The sequence below is a fragment of the Cucurbita pepo genome, chromosome LG10, assembly GCF_002806865.2.
Source record: "Cucurbita pepo subsp. pepo cultivar mu-cu-16 chromosome LG10, ASM280686v2, whole genome shotgun sequence".
Taxonomy (NCBI): Eukaryota; Viridiplantae; Streptophyta; class Magnoliopsida; order Cucurbitales; family Cucurbitaceae; genus Cucurbita; species Cucurbita pepo.
In genome coordinates this window covers 4909715-4923597 of record NC_036647.1, presented here as the reverse complement: position 1 = coordinate 4923597, position 13883 = coordinate 4909715, and the positions used below count along the sequence as shown (strand labels likewise).

Genomic DNA, 13883 nt, shown 5'->3' with positions numbered 1-13883 from the left:
TGACTATCCAATGAGGAACATCTTATGTGGACAACTTATTACTTCTCCGAGGGAATCCATGCTCAATATAAAAGAAAAAAAAGAAGAACAAGAGAGAGTCACACCTTGAAAGAGAAAAAATAAGTGCAATATACACTAAGAAATATTAGTTACGAGTTGTAATAGTGTATATTGCACTTATTTTACGGTCTTAGTCTTTCAACTCCCAATTCCCAAATTTTTTTTTCTTAGGTTTATAAATTAAATTATTTTCTCGTTCCAGTGAATTGACTACAATCATCTCCAATCTCATTCCACTGTGGCTTGAGAATCAAGCCAATCGATGATCCATCTTAAACACGAACCATGATGAACTGTTTGATCTGTTTTGGAAAGTCCCATTCCAACAGATGAGAAGCTCCGGAAGCCTTTTTTTTAAAACTATTTCATTTTTAAAAAAAATTTAAAAATTCAAGGACATTTTGTTGGCAAAGTACAAAGTTTGGGACATTTTTATTAATTTAAAAAAAAGGAAATGCAAACTTAAAATTTAATTTATTAGTTTATACTAAGAAACACACACACATATAAAGAGAATCACTTGAAGTCGGTATCATTGCTCCCGTGTCGGGAACAAAAAGCAAAAAAGACCTGATAAGGAACAATGATCATGGATCCCACCAGGTCTAGTACAGTAGAAGTGTAGATTCATTACAATAGACTTTTCAAAAAAAGAAAAAAATCAAAAAATATAGCCATTACCCTAACGCTAGTACGATCGCTGTGTAACATTTCGATCTCGATACAACCATTTAATGGCATTATCGTTTCCCGAACATAACACGGTGTAAATTCAAGTAAATTCAAGTAAATTCAAGTATGAAAGCATATTAACAAACCACAGACAGGAAAATCTTGCCTTAGAAACAAAACCATTTCAATGAAGGCTTTCCCAATGTGTGTGATATGAATGCAATCACGGGTGCCAATTGCTTGGCGGACACCTACCGCCTCAAGCTCTCCACTATGTAGTCTGCATAGAGGTCCCTGCATAAAAAACAGAACAAACACAATCCTTCATCAGATCAAAGCTGGCTATTGGTACCGGCAAATTATAGATAAGGGAAAATTAGAGTAACCATTGCTTACATTGAGTGTTGTACGGCGTTGAAGGCCTCAGCGGCTGGCAGAAAGTCATTCACAGCTACCTCTTTGTTCTCATTCTTCTTGTCTGAATTGGTTTGTCAAGAAACACTACAAATTGAGAATAAAAAGATATAGGGACGATCGATTAGGATGACACTGTAAGTTGGTTTTCGCTGATGATGTTAGAAATGATCAAACTAATTTTAAGGATACAGTCTTCAAAGAAGCGGCGAATCTCAGCCAATCGATGCGGTGGGAGCTCCTTGATGTCGTTGTAGTGACGGTATTCAGGATCATCGGCACAAACAGCTATAATCTTGTCATCTTTTTCACCCTGAGTTAATTAATGATTAGAACTCTCTTTTATTTAAGAACAAAAGATGGCATTTATTCGAGAGGAGTTACCTGATCAATCATAGGCATAAGGCCTATTGCTTTAGCCCTCAGAAAACATCCAGGAAGAACTGGCTCCTGGAAATATTTCAGAACAACATCAGGTAAGATGTGCGCCGATATTATTAAAAATACAACTTTCATTAAACAATTAATTGTTGTTGTACCTGCATGATGACCAAGACATCTATGGGATCGTTGTCCTCGCAAAGAGTCCGCGGAATGAAGCCATAGTTATGTGGGTACACAACAGATGAGTACAGAATCCGATCAACCTGTATAAACATGGGCCTTTTATCCAACTGATGACAGATAAAATCCACCACAAAAACAAGTGATTAGCTTATAATTACCTTAATCAGACCAGTTTTTTTGTCAAGTTCATACTTCACTTTGCTTCCTTTTCCTATTTCAACTACCTGCATGATGAAAATTAATCAAGATTCAATTTATGCATTCATCGTTAAAATTTTGGTGAAAATTCAAAATTCTAAGTTGCTGAAGTGCTAATATATAAAGAAGAAATAGGATAACAATTAAGAATACTCATCCGCGAAATTGAATAACATCAATCCGCGACTATAAACAGTTACTATGGTTCAAACCTGATGGCATTATCATGAACTTATATCACATCTAATACAACCATCTTTAAAAAAAACCATATATGATATTATGGAATTCAGAACAGCATCCTTACACAGTTGAAAATCTTTGGAGCATCAGGTCCTGAAATAGAATTAAAAATTTGTTTATTAGTAGTAGATCATTCTAGCTATAAAATCTCCTCCACATAAAAGGTACAGTAAATGACAGTGAGGTATAACGCATACCTATTTCAAGATCATGCCAAGGATGTGCAGCAACAGATCTCCTAGTCATTGATGAAAGTATTCTCTCATTCAGTGGTGGGTATGGAGAAGGACGGGCATTGATTGTTGTTCCATTTGAAGGAGCCATAACAGCAAGCTGGAAGTGAAAGCAGCTAATCAGGACATCTACTCTCAAAAAAAAAGTTCAATTTGAGGGTATCGTAAGACACTATGAAATACACACTTCCAAGCATATTAACCAAGGCCCAAATCTTTCAACATCATTTCACATCAATACTTATAGGACTATTACAATCACAAAACGGAAAATTTATGCCGAAAGGATGTAACAAGAACCTTACGTCATCAAGCTTATACTGAACCTTATCATAAATAGATAAATGAATAAAGTTAAAATTAAGACTGAACATATCTAAAAACAACTGACTGATATATGAAAGAAAATGGTGCAAGGAAAAGATCAATCTCTAATATATGTATGGAGCTCTCTCAACAATAAATAAATAAATAAACGTAATCGCAAGTGCCCATTTAAAACATTAAACATCAAATGCAATCCAAGAGCTCATGCAACCTGTACAACTTTGGAAAGTAAAGACAATTGCACCGTATTTCTCGTACCACAGGTTTATCAGATTCAACCAGTCAACATACTCTAATCAGAGAAGAATAGAGTATTAACATACATTGCAACATAAACTTGCACTTTCATGGGTAAGAAATCAGGATCTATAACTGTGAAAAGAACGAGGCATTCAAAAGCAACACAAAATAGGCAGTCACATGTTCTTCTTCGCAGATTTTATGCATTCACAAATGCAGACACTGGTTGTTCCGATTCAGATACTAATGGGCATCATCACGATTGTCATTGGTCGATAACCAAAACATCAACAACAATTCCATCAACTTCACATATCTTTAACAAAACGCATGTGACAATTGACATTGCCCAAAGGAATAAGATAGGTCTCAAATATTGATTTTAGAAAGAGATAAGAAACGACAGATCCAAAGACCGCATGCTTCTTGACTAGACTACTACGTCCACATCATCCATATCAATATTCATAACTTCGAGATACGAAAAATATCCGTCAAGCGTTCACGTATGAATTCATTTACTCCTCTCTCCCTACGTCTCTCTTTTGGACTATCTGCTTACGTTCTCTTTAGTTTCCACATCTCTGCCTCTTTATTCGGGTAGGCATGTAACGGAGGAACAGAAATCAACGTTTTCGTCACAACGCCTCTTGTAACCACAGATTCACAATGCTTTCATAAGCAGATTAACGGCAATAAATTAGAGCAAAAAAAATCTAAACAAACAACGATCTCCTGGATCTAACATACCAGCATCTGCCATGTAAATGATATAGAATGAAGACAGACATATTTCATAGAAAATAGATTCAGAAATCACAATATAGTTCCAAGCACAGTCAAAATACTCATCCGCTCCGTAACTCCAAAAAAAAAACTGACAAGAAAAAGCAGATAGCAAACAGATAATATAAAACAAACAAGATTCAAAACACATTCCAGAGTGGATCTCCACGAACGCAGAGATATCCAGAAACAAAAACTGATCAAACAAAAACTGATCAAACAAAAACCAAAAAACAAGGAACCGAAACCGAAAGCTCGAGAGATCAAAGATCTGAAGCTCAAAAATCGAACCTGAAAGCTTCAGAGGAGAAACGGAGAGCAAAAACCGAATCGCAGATCTCAATGCAAGAGATTGAGGATGAAAGAAGAAACAGCAAGAAATGCTCTGCACCAGAGAAAGCAATGAGGAGCTGTACGTTACACGTTCCCGCTCTCTTCCTCTTACACCATTTTAAAGGAAACGAAAGCGAAGAGAGAGGGGAGAGAGCAGACAAAAGTGAAAATCCTCCAGTTTCTTTTACCGAATTAAAAAAATTAAAATTAAAAGAATAATAAATAAATAAAAGGAAAAAATGCGTATATTCGGGGAAGCAAGTCTATCGTGTTGCTGTTTGTGAGTCAGTACACGTCATTTCGTTCCGGTGAGTCAGCTGGGACCCACTAAGAAAACGGAGACGGAGTTTCCTTTTCTTAATTAACGGCCATTCGGTGCGGTTTGATTGGGTTGATCGAATGGCGTTACCGTTATCTTATCGTTAGCCAAGCTGATAAGGTGAGGAGTCATTATGACGTGTTTGGTTGAAAATTCATCGTTTTTATCTCTTTTTCTTCCCATTTTCTCGGTCTTTTTTTCCTTCCTTTTATTTTATTAAATATTTTAAATTTTAATATAAGTTCAACAATTACTAAATATAGATTATTGTAATTAATATCTTATTACTGAGTTACCAAAAATGGACTCAAAAAATAAAATATTATATTTATATTACATTAATCGAAATTAATATGAATATAGGCATGACTCAGCTATATAAAATATCTACATTCCACGAATAAATCAAAATAAATAAATTAACTATAAAATCCAATGACAATTAAAAAATTTAAAAGCAAAATAAAAATATGTAATTCAATTTTTTTATTATATTTATAAAAAAATTAAAAAAAATTGACGGTGCTTCGGTGGACGGTCACACGTGTGCAGAGGTACAATCGTTTAAAAACTGAGCTGGCAATCGGCGGTTGGTTAGGCGACAATGGACGTCTCCTCCGACACCGACTTTTAAATTAGAATAATTCAATTTTAAATAATTGATTTTTCCACGTGGATCCTTTGCAAACCAATTTATAATTGTTTTTTTACATATATTTATTACTTATCCAACATTTTTTTTTTAAGGTGAGCCTAAGTAATAATTAACATATATTATTTTTTAAAATTTCTTAAATTTATTTATGGAATTAAAAATAATAATAATTCAATTTTGCACCTTTAATTATTGAACTCGGTGAAACATTATTCTCGTGACATATTTTACAAAATAGCGTCAAAATGGACGGACACGAATGGAGGAAATAAGGGAAGGGAGTGACCAAAAGTGTTAAAGAAAACAAAAGATTTTGCGTGGCTTGCTAGTCCTCGTAGACGATGCAATTATTTGCTTCTTTATGCACCTAATGTGGGCTAAGCTTTACGGTATCACATGTTTGATTTAACCTATTTGGGAAAGAAGATAAGATGGCGGGCCATATCATGTCGAACAATTAATCTTACCTATCAAACAAAATATTAGTTTTTGTGTTATTGACTTATATCATATAATTTTATTTATTATACTTTTTAATTTAGCGGAATAAACTAACACGAGAAATACATGTGTTTGACTCGAGCACTCTAGAAGTCAACAAAGTTTTAAAGCAACGTCGTGAATATGTCAAATTAGTGCCCTTAATATGCCATTCTTCTTTCGGAGGGTCAAAAGGCTAGTGGGGATAGAATGGATTCCTTGGGACGAAGAGGAACCAATGATTTTTAGGGCATTCGGTACAAAGTGATCCATATTCTAATTAAATGATTGAAAACTTTAGTAATTTAGGTTCGATTTTCAAAGTTTGAGGATGAACGAGTTTAATCAACTAAACAAACGTTAGATTTTTAAGGTTTCGTTGGATAATAGTTCGAAAACACTTGAAGTTTTAGAAAATATTTAAATAAAAAACAAGTTTTTTTTTTTATATATTTTATTTTGAAAAAATTGTTAGGAACAAAAAAAAAAAAATTGTTTATAAGGCTATGGATGATGATCTTTTTATACATCTTTTTGTAATTAAAAAAAAAATCTTTTAATATCTCATCCACCAACAACAAACGAGGGAACTAACAATTAATAGAAAAACGGCGTCGTCTCTTATTATATTTAATTCAGTTAATATTGTGAAATAGAAAATGAGAATACTGGGAAAAATAATAATTAAGGTAACTGTACGATGCCAACTCAACACGCAAAATAAAATAAATACAAAACTTTAATACGTGGCAATTTCGTTTTTACTTAAAAAATGGTCACAAATTCCTCTTACATAAATAAATAAATAAATATATATATATATATATAAATATATAAATACCATATTTCAAATTTAGCAACCATTTTTATCTTTTTCATCTTTTTCAAATGCAGTAAGTAATCATTGTGTTACTTTGTGTATATCCCAAATACAGTAAATAATCATTATTCATCTCGTATATATCACTAGTCAACACAATACGTTACATATAACAATAATGCATTAACATTTATTAATTTAATATATAAATAACGAATATCATTTCATATACAGATAAAATTGTAATTTTAAATTAAAATATTTTGTTACGATTACAAAACTCAAAATTGTAAAAATTATGATACTCATATCGAAAATTTAGAAGGTAGAAAGTCGCCCGAGTTATATCCTAAAGTTTATAAATTAATATTAAATTATTATATTTTATGAAAGTGAACAAATAAAAAAAAGGTATTTTTGATATATATTAATTATGATAATATATATTGATTGTGTGACACGTTGGAAAATAAAAATGCGTGTTTTATTATCATATATTAATAATAGATAAATGGGAAGAATTCTAAAGTCGTCCCGCCCTAATTTATTATTAATATTATTACCAATTCAAAATAACCTTATTTAAATATTTTTCAAAATTAAACAAGAAATAAAAAATAAAAATTATCCTAAAGTCTTATCAAAATTTGCTCATTTGAAGTTGACACGCGTATGCCGTATGCAATCGCGATTTCACCTGTTTGCGGGAAAAATGAAGCTACTTAGAAAACGACGTCGTCTCTCAAGTTCCTTTCTACCGTTTTCTCACTATCATCCGTTAGATCAACCTAGAACTCGATGTTATTTTAATCCAACGGCTAAGGTGTTTCGTACACCGTATAATACGTGCACCCGCTCCCATAGAGACCCTTGCCGAGTCTAAAATTTCAACGGCCGCCCAGTGCTGGCGTTACACGAGACGATTTCCCTCTTCTATTCTCCTCTCTACTTTGTCTCAGATCTTAAATTCATCCATTCTCCTTTGATCCGGTAATTTTAATTTAAGAAAAAAAGAGAAAATTATATAAATTAAACGAAATCAATTTTCTGTTTGGTTGCTGTTCTTAGATTTGTTTCCTTTTCTTTGGTGTGTGATCTTTCACTTTTGTTTCAGTATTTCTCTCTAGGGTTTGATTTCTGGTCTCCCTTGCGATTTTGTTCCATAGATGGCTGCTCCACCAGCAAGGGCTCGAGCCGATTATGATTATCTCATAAAGCTCCTCCTGATCGGTGATAGCGGTATGTGAATTTCTCACTCTTTCACCTCATTATTCCATTTCTATCTCCGTTTTTTTTTTTTATAGATTTTATATTTGATCTTCTCGATTTAGTTGTTCTTCCACCGTTGAGCTACTCGGAATGTAGAGTGTTTAATTTAATAATCTTTGATTCGTGACCATTGTCAATATGTTTCTAGATTTACGGTAAAATCTGCATTTTAGTACTTGTTTGAGCCTGGCATTTCTTGGAATGTTTGGAATTTATTTCTTGTTGACTTCGTATTTGCATCATATGCGTAACGCATTTTGCTGGATTTTTCTAAGGATCCTTTAGGACATTGGCTATATCTAAGATAGCTACTGTTGGATTACATTTAAAATAGGTTGAAATTTGGTTTGATAATGTAAAATGGTGTTTGATGACGTTGCTTCAATATTTTTTTAACCCGCGTGCTTCTTGCATTTCATTGCGAGAGCATATGCTGCAAACTTTATGTTTGTCTGGAATGGAGTATTTCTTCATGGTTTTATATAACCTTTCCAGGTGTGGGGAAGAGTTGCCTTCTCTTGCGTTTCTCGGATGGTTCCTTTACCACAAGTTTCATCACAACCATTGGGTAGGTGCTTGTTAAACTACAACTTGTATGAGTATGTGGTTTTCCCACATTATTCTTGATTGAGTAGGCTGAACGTTCTTCGACAGCATTGATTTTAAGATAAGGACCATAGAGCTGGATGGAAAAAGGATCAAGCTACAAATTTGGGATACCGCTGGACAGGAGCGGTTCAGAACAATTACTACTGGTTAGTGTCTAAAGTTCGTAATTTATTATCTTGTGCTGTTGTTGTGATGTGCATGAGGTGGTTGACGTTTCTAGGATAGTGGCCTAGGCATATGTGTTATTCTTTAAAAATTGTCTTAGGTTGGACTAAAAGGTCTCGATATCTTTTATCAGTATTTGACATCTCCAAGTTTATAGGATCAAGCATGTTTATCTATTGACTTGTACCTACTATGTTACTCAATTGGTCAAGTTAATTGAAACCAACCTTACAATAGGTTTGAGGTTCAAATTCCCACTCCATTTGAATTTTTTGTAAAAAAAAAAAGGAACTGTTAAATTTGGATCCTTTCTTATTAGGTATTTTGATTAGTTTGCGTGTTGAGACCTTGATTCCTTGCTGTCTAACAAATTTTAGTTTTTGAGGTCCCATTGTCATATGGGCTCAGATAAATAGATAAACATTTGATATTTTAGGTTTAAGAAAAAAAATGCAAAAACCACCATTGAACTATAACATTGATGCCGTGCCTCTTACCTTATTCCAATGTTTTTGACTGAATTCGTATAATTTAACCATTGCCTTACCTATCTCAAAAGATCTTCATAGCCCATGTAAGAGTCCAGCCAATTGTTCTTGATTTGGGCGGTTGATAAGTATGCTCGAAATGAGTGTGGTGGACAACTTCCTACTTTATAACTCATTGCTCATTGTTCTTGATTTGGGCGGTTGATAAGTATGCTCGAAATGAGTGTGGTGGACAACTTCCTACTTTATAACTCATTGCTCATTCTTTGACGACTTATGCCAATTCTATAGACCACACTCTTTGATGGAGCCAATCCAAAAAACGAATGGGACCTTGATTAATTAGTTACTTAACTATATTTTATTGTTACAATTTTCTTTCTTTGGTAAATTAATAATTATTTTCAAGTATACACTGCACATTAAGTATGATTTAGATTGTCCAATTATCAATGGTATTTTAGTTCTCAGATTTAAAATAATATTTTAGTTTGCAAATTTTCTTGGATATAAAAGTGGAGTATAGTTGCATAAATTCTAAGTTCTCAAGGATTTAAATATAAGAACCTCTGTAACTTAGAAATGATTTGTGCATTTTTTGAGCTGCCACTTATAGATTTTTAAGTGATAGGACTTAATTGCAACAGTTTTGCAAGTTTTGGGATACGTAAACCCATATAGCTCAGGTTTATTTTTTGGATTTTCCCCCAAGTTTAACTGATTCTGCGCTTTTTTATCCTCTGCAGCTTACTATCGTGGAGCCATGGGTATTTTGCTTGTGTACGATGTAACTGATGAGTCCTCCTTTAACAGTAATGTTTCCCTACCCTCTTTTAGCTTCAGTTGTTATTGTCTTTTAGAGTATCTATTTTGAGCCTCCGATTCTATATATCCGTCTATCTTCACTATGATATTTGAAATGACTGTAATGCTTGTATCTTTTCTCAGTGCCACTCCATGTATTGAAGTTTTATTTTGGGAATAAATCTCTGTAGACGATGAATCTTCTTAGCTTCTCCAAGCATTATGAACTAAGCTGATTTCTTTCTGCAGACATTAGGAACTGGATTCGTAACATTGAACAACATGCTTCAGACAATGTTAACAAAATTCTGGTCGGTAACAAAGCTGACATGGATGAGAGCAAAAGGGTACCCTCTCTCTTTTTCTCTATATCGGTCTTCCTGTCTGTATTTTTCAGGTGACATGTTTTTGACAAGAATTTATTTTTCAGGCTGTTCCCACCTCAAAGGGTCAAGCTCTTGCAGATGAATATGGCATCAAGTTCTTTGAGACTGTGAGTTACACATCTTGGCTTGGAAAATTATGATATGATGTCCGGTGGACATTCTATTCTAAAGATCTTGTGTTTTACAGAGTGCTAAGACGAACTTAAACGTGGAAGAAGTTTTCTTCTCAATAGCTAGGGATATTAAACAAAGACTCGCTGATACTGATTCAAAAGCCGAGGTATAGACTCTTAAATCACTAGGTTGAAAACTGCTTTCGGTTTCTGTGATTAGAGTAGTGCGAATTCCGAAAACAATATTTTTATGTTTTCAATGTATCTAGATTTTGAATTTGAAAATTTAAAATACAGATTTATATTACAAAAAATCACAAGTTAAATAAATATAGCATTTCATTTTATCAACTCAATTTATTTTTGGTAAATTAAAATATGTATGATATAATATATTATAAATTATATGATATTGTAAAATAATAATTATGCAAAAATTTTAGCATGAAACATTTTCATAAATTAATTTATAGTAATTTATATTCAACCTAATATTTAGTGCTATATCAAACACATTTTGAAAACTTGCTTAAATTAGAATCCAATTTCTAAGTTTGCTATCCAACGCATATTTGAAAATACAACTATGTTTCTTTGCATATCTTGTTTTCAAATTTCTATTTTTGGATTTCCTATCAAATAGACCCTTAATTATTGTTTTCTGGGTAAAAAAGTATCCCGCCAATTGCATTACTTTCTCGTTTGCTTCATATATATTTTTTTTCACTGATGTGTTTGTGTTTTATAGTGCCTTGTGATTTTGCAAGTTTGCATAGTACATGCTTTAATTAAGTGGCATTCTTTCCATGTGATTGATATGTACTCTACTTTTGGATATCGCAGCCTCAGACAATCAAGATTAATCAACCAGATCAGGGTGCAGGGGCTGCTCAAGCTGCTCAAAGATCAGCATGCTGCGGTTCTTAAGCAAGTTACGTCGATGGGATCTCAAGGGTACATTCTTAAGGAACCATTTGTGGAAACTATCGATGGGTCCTGCTACAACTATATCAGTGCTGCTTGTATCAGTTCTCATTATCATATTTTTTTCCCAACTTGTGCTAATCTGAGTGTGAATGACAACAGACAGATATCCTTATTTGAGAAAATTAATTATATATTAGTTGATTTTCTACAAACAGCCGACTTCATTCTTCATCGAACTTTATTTGATCCAGCTTGGTAAAGAAATAGCAGGTCATATTTGAAATGAAAGGCTTGCTCTGTGGTGATTACTGTTGGATGACCCGCTCCTCGAGTAAGCCTGAGCTGCTGCTTTTACTTCTGTCATCTGTCTCTGTTTTCTCCAGGACATTAATTTCTATTATTAGCCTCTTAGTCCAATATCTGTGCTTTAGCTTGTTCTCGCAGCTTTGCTTAATGCGCACAGTGAGCCCACGCGGTCTCTCATTCTCGGCCAATGGCGAGCTCAAATGATTGCCGGCAAATGGAACTGGTCCACCTCATCACAGCAGGTGCTATTGTCCCTATCTTATTACATTTGCATAACATCCATGTTTTCCTCTTCCGCACCACACTCACTTTCTTGTTTTGGAATAGCCTGGAATCACCGTAGAAATTGGCTGGGACCTCTTAAGTTTTTCCCATATGCACAAATCAATCATTATCTTTTGTTGTTGATATAAAAATCATTTTGTTCTTGCCTGATGGATTGGATCAAATCTTCTCCATAATGGATTGCTGAGTTCGTAAAACATTATCAAAATCATTTGGGAAATGCATATCATTGTCTCATTAAGACGACATAGTTTGACTATGCAGAAATTTCACATCACTGTGCTCTCAAATCATAGTCCTGTCTGGGTTTAGTATCAGGAGGATCCACTGCTTTATACCCACCTGAAAAAAATTATAATATTACCTACCTCAATTCATTGAGTAGGTCTATGTAAAAAATCAATATATCATTTAGTGAAGTGTCGGAATAGAACTTTATTATTACGGACCAAAATTATAGTTTAAACATTATTAACTCGAACTTAGGCCTCAAATTAAGAACGCCAATGAGCTGTTGATGAAGTAGGGAAGTACAATGTTAAGATTTTTAATATTTCCTTCGATATCTTTGGTTTTCTTTTTGCATTCATGCATCACTCTTTTAAAAAGAAAAATTAGGAACACTTTGAGAGCATGTTACTATTAGATCATGTCCGGCCCAAGATATGTTAGCATGTGCATCTTGTGGTGTCTCTCCTTTGGACATGATTGATTCTCAGTACACTTTCCTTTTTATTCTTAAATAACAATAATTGCAATTTGAGAATTGAGGTGTTATTGTACTCTACATTTAATTTCAAAATTTAATCATAACTTACCCTTCAAAACTGCCCCTTTCGACCCGATTATTAAGTGGCTCTATTCCTGTTTCTTAGACTCATAATTTAGGTCTTAAGAAAAGATGTTTGATTAATGGTTTTGAAAGTGGGTAACATGCATTATAGCTTAGTCAAAGCTATGTTTGGTTGACAAATTTGTACACTTATTTTTGCTATCGTACATCTTATTATACTTCCAGAGCGTGTCATAGTAATTTATCCATACCTATACCTTCTAACATAATTTATTTGACAAGGGTCACGATCCACCAACACATCAAAACAATTGGATTTCTTGCCCAATAAAATAAATAATGGAAGAAGACTAAGGTCAATTCTTATTATCCACATAAAAAAAAACTATTTTTTTAATTACAAATAATAATATTTTTTTTTTTTAAAAAAGGTAGAAAGATTGTAAAAGTGATTACTCAATAGGCTGAATTGTGAGATGGGAGAAGCACTGAGATAAGTAGTGGAAAACCAAAGGCGTCAGATTACATTACAATTTACACCCAACCAACCAACCAACCACGCCGCCTGCTTCACCATAGACACAGCAGAATTGTACTTGGTTGGATCTTGGTCCCGCTTCGAATAAGACTCGAAATCTAAGAACTCTTATGGATATGTATAGGTGTTAAAACTCTAAAATGAAGACGATTTAATCTATAAGATAGTTTGATTAAGACTACTTGAATGACTCACGAGCCTACAAGAAATATAAAGGAACAAGCTTTTGACTTAAAAAAACAATTTGTAATTTCAATTTTAATATTTAAAATGTCTGAAATCATAATTATATAACATAAATAACTATTTATATTTTCGATAATAAATCTTAAGAGTAACTATGTTTGCATAAAAAGTTTGTAACTTTCATGCGCATTAATATATCAGGAAACGTCCACAAATTTGAGAGCTAATATTTTAATAAGTGAATTTACCTATCCAAAAGTAATTAAAATTTGGCTAGAATTCACTCACTCTAAATCTTTTATTATTTACTTTTTAAAATAAAAAATATATATCAACAAAAACATTTATTCCAATAAAATATTTACAACTATATACAATTATATTACTCACTCTAAACATCTTATTTATTATATATATATATATATATATAAAAGATAAGTGGATAAAAAATAATAACAAATGTCCAATTTGACATAAGAAATATCATAGAATGGAATTAAAATATAAAAATGGAATTAAAATAAAAACACTCTTCGGGGGATAAAGTCCTTACGAATATTATTAAAAAAATAAATAAAAACCCAACTTAGAATGAAATTAAAATATAAAAATGGAGAAGATTTTATCCCCCAAACAAAAAGATTATATTGTATGGAATAAGCTGTCA

At 33.0% G+C, this 13883-nt stretch overlaps 2 protein-coding genes across 4 annotated transcripts; one reads left to right on the top strand and one right to left on the bottom strand.

The window, feature by feature from the left end:
- Positions 1 to 565: 565 nt before the first annotated feature.
- On the bottom strand, positions 566 to 4206 carry LOC111804224 (soluble inorganic pyrophosphatase 4). The gene is made up of 9 exons (XM_023688954.1): positions 4032 to 4206; positions 2352 to 2487; positions 2219 to 2247; positions 1872 to 1937; positions 1686 to 1793; positions 1531 to 1596; positions 1339 to 1459; positions 1129 to 1210; positions 566 to 1026 (listed from the first exon to the last, which is right to left on the bottom strand). Exons 2-9 carry the CDS (start codon positions 2476 to 2478, stop codon positions 984 to 986), a joined length of 642 nt encoding a protein of 213 aa, XP_023544722.1. The 5' UTR covers positions 2479 to 2487; positions 4032 to 4206; the 3' UTR covers positions 566 to 983.
- Positions 4207 to 7221: 3015 nt separating this feature from the next.
- On the top strand, positions 7222 to 11320 carry LOC111804398 (ras-related protein RABE1a). Of its 3 annotated transcripts, none has more exons than XM_023689188.1 (9): positions 7222 to 7337; positions 7514 to 7586; positions 8112 to 8184; positions 8271 to 8371; positions 9625 to 9690; positions 9932 to 10029; positions 10113 to 10175; positions 10256 to 10348; positions 11025 to 11320. In XM_023689188.1, the coding sequence occupies exons 2-9, from the start codon at positions 7514 to 7516 to the stop codon at positions 11106 to 11108; spliced, it is 651 nt and encodes a 216-aa protein (XP_023544956.1). In that variant the 5' UTR covers positions 7222 to 7337; the 3' UTR covers positions 11109 to 11320. The 3 variants fall into 3 exon arrangements, with proteins under 3 accessions (XP_023544956.1, XP_023544954.1, XP_023544955.1); XM_023689186.1 differs by having other exon boundaries at positions 7462 to 7586; XM_023689187.1 differs by lacking the exon at positions 7222 to 7337 and having other exon boundaries at positions 7353 to 7586.
- Positions 11321 to 13883: the final 2563 nt, after the last annotated feature.

Bases quoted from the DNA above. Each gene is read 5' to 3' on its own strand.
- LOC111804224 (XM_023688954.1), bottom strand. From the start codon at position 2,478: ATGGCTCCTTCAAATGGAACAACAATCAATGCCCGTCCTTCTCCATAC. The intron at 2,248-2,351 runs GTATGCGTTATA...ATTCTATTTCAG, and splicing joins TTGGCATGATCTTGAAATAG to GACCTGATGCTCCAAAGATT. The intron at 1,794-1,871 runs GTAATTATAAGC...ATGTTTATACAG, and splicing joins AAAAAACTGGTCTGATTAAG to GTTGATCGGATTCTGTACTC.
- LOC111804398 (XM_023689188.1), top strand. From the start codon at position 7,514: ATGGCTGCTCCACCAGCAAGGGCTCGAGCCGATTATGATTATCTCATA. The intron at 8,372-9,624 runs GTTAGTGTCTAA...TATCCTCTGCAG, and splicing joins GTTCAGAACAATTACTACTG to CTTACTATCGTGGAGCCATG. The intron at 10,176-10,255 runs GTGAGTTACACA...TGTGTTTTACAG, and splicing joins GCATCAAGTTCTTTGAGACT to AGTGCTAAGACGAACTTAAA.